The sequence below is a fragment of the Podarcis gaigeae genome (assembly GCF_964106915.1).
Source record: "Podarcis gaigeae genome assembly, chromosome: 6".
NCBI classification, from domain to species: Eukaryota; Metazoa; Chordata; class Lepidosauria; order Squamata; family Lacertidae; genus Podarcis; species Podarcis gaigeae.
Genome location: NC_139682.1, coordinates 1834823 through 1842072, shown reverse-complemented (window position 1 = coordinate 1842072; position 7250 = coordinate 1834823). Strand labels below are relative to the sequence as shown.

The following is a 7250-nucleotide window of genomic DNA, read 5'->3' as shown; positions in this document are numbered from 1 at the left end:
CAGAGGGCGGCATGCTACGGGAGGCCAAGGGGGACAAACCACCCAGGAGGCGCGAGAGAACGCCGGCCGCCGCTGCTGCTGCTTCGGCCGGACAAGCGGCGCCAAGTCCAGCCGGCGCCGCCCTAAAGCGCACGCGCGGACTCCCAGCGACGCGTGCGCAGTAGGGCCCGGCCGCCGCGCATGGGCGGTGCTGCTCCGGTGGGACTTTTGTCGCTCCGTCCTCCCGCCCGTCTCCCCCGCGGGAGATATTTCGCTCCGCCAGAATTGTGACTTCCGGCATGTGGCGAACTCTCGCTTTCTCCCGAGCAGCGCCTGAGGAAGGGAGAAGCGGGGGGAAGGCGGGAGGCCTGGGGGGTGTTTGGGGAGGGGGGAATAGAGGGCCAGTGACCTGCCATCCGGGGCCACTTCCAGGGCCTTGCCGGTGGCCTGACCCCGCCCACTCGCTGGACTCCAGCCCCAGGTGAGGCAGTGTGGCTCAGTGGGTAGAGCGCGTGCCCTCCGGGCATAAAGGCCAGGCCAGGCCCCTTCCTGCAAAGTTCGACCCCAAAGAGACTGCCAGTCTAGGCCAGGGACTAGCTTCCAGGCTAGACCAGAGGGCTTGACCCCTTGCAAGGCTTTGCAGGGGGTCAGGCTGGATGACCCTTGGGAACCCCTTCTAACTCCACAATGCTGCGATTCCTTCACTGCAGGGGGTCGGGGCTGGGTGGCCTTTCGGGGTCCTTTCCGGTTGTACAGTCCCGGGATTCCCAGGCCCCTTCCTTTCTATGCCAAAGGGTTTCTCTTTCCCTCTTCAGCTCCAGGCATTGGCCAAAGCTGCCCTGCTCTGCACACACTGGGGTAGCTAGCCATGCAGTGAAACTCTTTAAGGGACCTTGAGACTGCCTGCTGTTTTTCAGAGAGCCTTCCTCTAGCTTTTTGAGAACTTGTTATTTCCCCTCTTAAGGCCGACAGAAGTTATGTCAAGGGGCACATTGGGCATGTTACCTTATTTATTTATTTGTTGTGTTTATACACCCCTTTTTCCCCCTCTGAAGGGGTTCTCTCCTCTTGCCCCTCCTGTAACCTGAAAGCTGCTCTCACAGAACTTATTTCCCCTTCCCTACGCAGGATGACGACGACCGGAGGAGAGGCCTGAGTGGAGGGCGGCAGGGCCAGGCCATGGCTGTTTTCGACACCCCACAGGAGGCGTTTGGGGCCTTGCGCCCGGCCTGCGTGCAGCTGACCAAAGCCCAGACGGCGGAGAACGTGGAGCTGCTCCGCTCCCAGCTGCGAACGGTCAGCGACTCTGCTCTGCAGGAACTCCAGGAATATGTCCTCTTCCCCCTGCGCTTCACCCTCAAGGTCCCAGGGCCGAAGCGGGAGCGCGTGGTCCAGACCGTGGCCCAGTGCGTGGCCTCGGTGCTCTCCGCCACGTGCGTGAAGAAGCCCGACCTGCTCCTGGAGCTGTTCTCTGAGCTCTGCGTCTGCCTGGCCTCCCCCTCCAGCCCGCAGCAGCTGGCCCCTCTGTCGGAGGAGCTGAAGGAGGCTGTCTTGCAGGCACTGCTGGCTCTGCTGCATTCGGCCTCCGGCGACGTCCTGGCGACTCTGTACCAGCCCTCCAACCTCCCGCACCTGGGCTTTGCCGTCTCCTTGCTGCTCTCCCTGGCGGAGCAGGAGAAAGCCAAGCAGCTGAAGATCACGGCCTTGAGATGCCTGCAAGCGCTGCTTCTGCAGTGCGACTGCGAGGGGGGCCACCGGCCGCTGGACGGCGAGGAGGCAAAGCGTTGCGGGGATCTCTTTGCTTCCTTCTTGCCTGGGATCTCCCTCACGCTCTCCCGGATCATTGCGGGGGACGTGAAGCAAGGCCATGGCATCGTCGTCTCGGCCGTCAAAGTCTTCTCCCGGACGTTAGCTTTGGTCATGGCAGATGAGCAACTGGCACAGATCCCGCCAAAGACGGAGGCATCCGTGCAGGGGCAAGGCAGGCTCTCGGAGCTCGTGGTCCACCGAGACCCCGACTGGGCAAAGAGCACAGCAGCCAAGCTCTCCATCCTGATCGCGAAGGTGGTTGGGTCTGTGTCCGTTCACCCTCACTGGAAGGCGAGGATGGAGCTGGTGGAAATGGTCCAGCTCTTGATGGCGACCTGCAGCCGGTCTTTGGTCGACTCCGCCAGCCAGCTCCTGAAGGCTTTGGTTGGCCTTGTCAACGACGAGAGGCCCGAGATCCGAACTCGGAGCAGCGAGGTCCTGCGGAGCACTGCGGAGCAGGGAAGGGTGGCGGAGAACCGCCTTCTTGCCGACATCCTTTCGGAGGACCTCCACTCCCTGGCCACCACCCTTCCCCGCCTGATGAGCTCCCAGGATGACCAGGGCAAGACGGTCACCTTGAACTTGCTCCTCGGGTACTTGAAGCTGCTGGGCCCCCGGGTCAACCTGGTTCTGAACTCGTCTTCCCACCTCCACCGCCTCTCCAGGGCCCTTGTGCAAGTCCTGGAGCTGGACGTGAAGGACGTGAAGGTTGTGGAGGAGCGGCGTCTTGGGGACGTGCCAGGACCTTTGCAGCACAGCAGCAGCGCCCAGAGGAAGTGCTTCCGGTTCTTTGCCGACGAGCACATATTCTCCTTACTCCAGCAGATCTGCCGGGTCCTGGGATACTACGGGAACCTCTATTTGCTGGTGGACCATTTCCTGGGCCTGTACGGAGAGTCGGCTGTCTACCGGAAGCAGGCAGCGATGGTCCTCAATGAACTAATTGCTGGAGCAGCTGGGCTGGAGGTGGATGTCCTTCACGAGCAGGAAGAGGTGACCAGTGCTGAGGATCTCAGAGGCGTCGTGGCTTCTGTGCTGGAGGAATACGTGGACCAAGCCAACTGGCATCTGGTCACCAGCATCGAGGCTGAGGAGTTGGCCAGCGAACCGGAGGCGAAGCGCTCCGGGCTCCTTGCCGTTCCGCCTGGCCAGCCCCTTCCTCTCCCAGATGCCAAGCTCACCGTCCACGCCATGAACGGCAACATCTGGCAGATTTGCATCCAGCTGGAAGGGGTGGGCTGCTTTGCTTCCGCGCTCAAGCAGGACTTCCGCCCCCTGCTGATCTCAGCCTTGTACCCCGTCCTGGAGAAGGCAGGAGATGCCACGCTCCTTATCAGCCAGGCAGCCAGTGGGGCCATGGAGGACATCTGCTGCGCCTGTGGCTACGGCTCCATCCCGGACCTTATCAACCAGAATGCTGACTACCTGGTGAACGGCATCTCCTTGCACCTGCGCCACCAGGCTCATGTGCCCCGTTGCTCGCGGGTCCTGGAAGCCATGCTGAGACATTCGGATGCCAATGTGCTGCCCCTGGTGGACGACGTCATCCAGGACATCCTGGCCAAGCTTGACCTGCATCACGCTGACCGGGCGGCCTCATTCCTCGGAGTCATGCACACTCTGCTGCTGAGGCTAGGTACCCATTCACTGCCATGCTTCTGTCCTGCTTTTTCTTTCAAGGAGCTCAAGGCATAAGTGGCTCTGTTTCCCTCTCACAGGGACGTGAGTGGCACTGTGGGTTAAACCACAGAGCCTAGGACTTGCCGATCAGAAGGTCGGCGGTTCGATTCCCCGCGATGGGGTGAGCTCCCGTTGTCAGTCCCTGCTCCTGCCATCCTAGCAGTTTGAAAGCACGTCCAAGTGCAAGTAGATAAATAGGTACCGCTCCAGCGGGACGGTAAACGGCGTTTCCGTGCGCTGCTTTGGTTCTCCAGAAGCGGCTTAGTCCTGCTGGCCACATGACCCGGAAGCTGTACGCCGGCTCCCTCGGCCAGTAAAGCGAGATGAGCGCCGCAACCCCAGAGTCGGCCACGACTGGACCTAATGGTCAGGGGTCCCTTTACCTGTACTTTCTCTCTCACAACAACAGCCCTGTGAGGTAGGGCTTAGCTGAGGGATGGCGAATGGGCCAAGGTCAGGCTTCGTGGTCATGGGGAATTCGAACCCTCCTCTACCAGGTCCTAGTCTGGCAATCTAACCACTTCACCACCTTGACTCAGGGTAGAAAATCCACAGCACACCCCCCAAAATGGGGGACCTCTGTCTTGTCTGTGCTATCCCAGGGGTCCTGGACTTGGTTGCAATGTGTTGCTTAATTCACCCATTTCTTCCTTTCAGAAATTCTGTAGCCGAGTTAGGAAATGACCCAGGGCCTTGGATCCATGCTGGTAACATCTGCACCACTGGTTCCCAAACCTTTTCAGGCCATTGCCTCTTGGTTCCACATTCGCATCCCCAGGGCCCCCAACCCTGTAAAAATCACTCATCAGGATAGCAGTTTGCCCAACCCACTAGGGAAGAGAACGGCACAATGAAATTCAAAATGGTAACCGTTCATTGCATGTTTATTCAAAATCAAATTAAAACTATTTAGTTTAATTCAACAAAGAAGATGAACTTGAGTCAATGATACCAGCTTTTCAAATTCTGTTAGTCCTTTAAACCTCTGGCACCCCCTTCCTGCCCCCTTGCCTCTTAGTGCCTTCCTAGGTAACCCCACTGTCCTCCGTGGGGTGGTGCTCCCCACTGATCTACACTGTGTGGGGGTGCCAAATGACTCGGGAACAACTCCGTTAATCTATGCGTGGGATTTCCTTCAGAGGATGCATACTTAGGAATGCATATGTGAGAGTAATATTCAGCACTGAGAGTTATAGCCAACTAAATCATACTTGCGAGTAGACCTATTGCAATTGAGGCACCTATGTCATGCCCTTTTAAATTTCAGTGGGTTTGCTCTGGATAGGATCAGCACAGGATTCATCCCACAGTTATTCGGAGTCCAGATCTACCTGTTCAGAAAGGAACAAATTGAATTCCTTGAAACTTCCTTGGTTTGCAGCCTGATTGTCCCAGTTGCAGAGGAAAGCCAGGAGAATTTATAGCTGCTACTATGTACTGTACAGTTTCTCTTTTTATATTTTAGAACTTTATTAAGGAATCAAAATATCTTACACAATGAAGCGAGACGATTCAGGTAGCGGCTTGCTATCATAGTTCTATAGAACATGGGAGTATGAAGAGGTTGATTAAAATCAGGCCAGAAAATGGGATTATCGTTCTCTCGGGATCAAAGAGGGCTTGTGGTAGTGGATTTTGGTATATACTCAGGAGCAAATAAATCTGGTTCCGTGGGAATTTGCCAGTTCCTTAATGCTTGTCAGAAACATCCATCATGCGAGAGCTGTTGGCTTGGAGGTATCTCGTAAAACACACATCAAATGATTCCACTCTTCTGCAATTGGGGTGTGTAGGGCCTTCTGAAACCAAATGTGAATCGAAAAATCAAACATATTTCTCCATTATTGGGCAATAGTCAATCTAGCCGCAGCCAACAAATATAGAATAAGCGTTTTACAAACTAGTTCTGCACGGTTTTACGGACATAGCCTGGCCTGGAGATTCACTGCGCTGTGTCTTTCCTGTGTGGCTTAGCCCTCTTTCCCCAAATTGGGACTTAAATGTACACCCCAGCTGCCCAGAACATAACCCGTTTCCAGCAACGGCCAAGTTTAGGATTGCTTTGTTGGGCTTGAGGAAGTCACGCTTTCCTCCTCTTGGCAGCTTCCTGGTTTGCGGTGGAGCGCCAAACAGAGAAGAATTTGGAGCATGAAGGGGGCCGTTTCTCGGGAGCAGCTGAGCAGAATGAGGAAACCCCTCCCCTGACACTTCTCACCGCAGAGGCCATGGAAGAGTTCTTCCTCGAGTACGTGAAGCAGAAGCGGATTGCAGAAGGCAATCTCACAGAGGAGGAGGAAGAGGAAGGTCAGTACAGCTGAAAGTCCTTCAGGTCTGTGGTCGGAGCCCAGGATGCTCGTCCCCTACACTCACGCGCACGGAATGCCATAGCTGCATTTGGGAGAGCTTGATCTTTTAGTGTGGCAGCATTTGCCCTTCGGAACTCCCTGCCTATTGACATCAGGCTGGCGCCTTCACTGTACCCTCTTTTGGTGCCTGCAAAAAACATTCTTGTTGCAGAGGGCCTTCTCGGTAGTGGCGCCCACCCTGTGGAATGCCCTCCCATCAGATGTCAAAGAGATAAACAACCACTTGATATTTAGAAGACATCTGAAGGCAGCCATGTTCAGGGAAGTTTTTAATGTGTGACATTCTAATGTATTTTTAATCTTTGTTGGAAGCTGCCCAGAGTGGCTGGGGAGACCCAGCCAGATGGGTGGGGTACAAATAATAAATTATTATTATTTATTATTATTATTGTTTAGACAAGCCTACCCAGATGGGTGTGAGTTTTAACCTGCTTTTAGTCTATTGCTATTTTAACTTCTTGAAAGTTTTGAAATATTGTTAATCTTTCATAGATTTTGTTGTTGTTTAGTCGTTTAGTTGTGTCCGACTCTTCGTGACCCCCTGGACCAGAGCACGCCAGGCACTCCTGTCTTCCACTGCCTCCCGCAGTTGGTCAAACTCATGCTGGTCGCTTCGAGAACACTGTCCCACCATCTCGTCCTCTGTCGTCCCCTTCTCCTTGTTCCCTCTATCTTTCCCAACATCAGGGTCTTTTCCAGGGAGTCTTCTCTTCTCATGAGGTGGCCAAAGTATTGGAGCCTCAGCTTCAGGATCTGTCCTTCCAGTGAGCACTCAGGGCTGATTTCCTTCAGAATGGATGGGTTTGATCTTCTTGCAGTCCATGGGACTCTCCAGAGTCTCCTCCAGCACCAGAATTCAAAAGCATCAATTCTTCGGCGATCAGCCTTCTTTATAGTCCAGCTCTCACTTCCATACTGCTTTGAGACTTTTTTCCTACAGTCAAGCAGTGCAGCATAAAGTTTATGAAATAATAATTTTAAAAAATGTGTTTAAGTTCCACCCTGTATCGTTCCCATAAGTGCCAACCCTCCTTTCTCCTTCCCAGAGGATCAGCTGCCTTCTCTGGAGCCAGTAGCTGAGCAGAGCCTGGAGACAGAGAGCCTGTTGCCAGCCCATGCCCAGACCGCCAAGGCCGTGATGGAGAGATGTGCCCACTTGCTCTCCGACAAGAGTCTCCATGTGCGGCTGAAGGTATGCCTTGGAGCAGCAGCCAGGCCACCAGGCGCTCTGCTGTTGGCCCAGCCCTGGAGATGGTATCTAAGTGCCAAAGCCCTTGCTTTGAACATGTAAAATGCAGTGAAACGAGTTGCTTTGAGCATGTCCACTGTCCCCTTTTCATGCGCCTGAGACTGATGGGCTTGGCTCCCAGCTCAAAGGGCTGATCTTAAAACCAGCCAGAGGGTACCCTTGGGTAT

The 7250-nt window shown here is 55.0% G+C and overlaps 1 protein-coding gene across 2 annotated transcripts in view; it reads left to right on the top strand.

Annotated features, from left to right (window-relative positions):
• Positions 1-59: 59 nt before the first annotated feature.
• The window catches only part of TTI1 (TELO2 interacting protein 1), a 28938-nt gene continuing 21747 nt past the window's right edge, over positions 60-7250 (top strand). For both annotated transcript variants that reach the window (XR_014565642.1, XM_083744158.1), the window contains exons 1-4: positions 60-460; positions 1108-3424; positions 5572-5772; positions 6881-7026. Coding sequence is in view for 1 of the 2 variants with exons in the window: in XM_083744158.1 (XP_083600284.1) it covers positions 1159-3424; positions 5572-5772; positions 6881-7026 (2613 nt within the window). In the remaining variant the exon portion in view is untranslated. The remainder of the gene's footprint in view (positions 461-1107; positions 3425-5571; positions 5773-6880; positions 7027-7250) is intronic.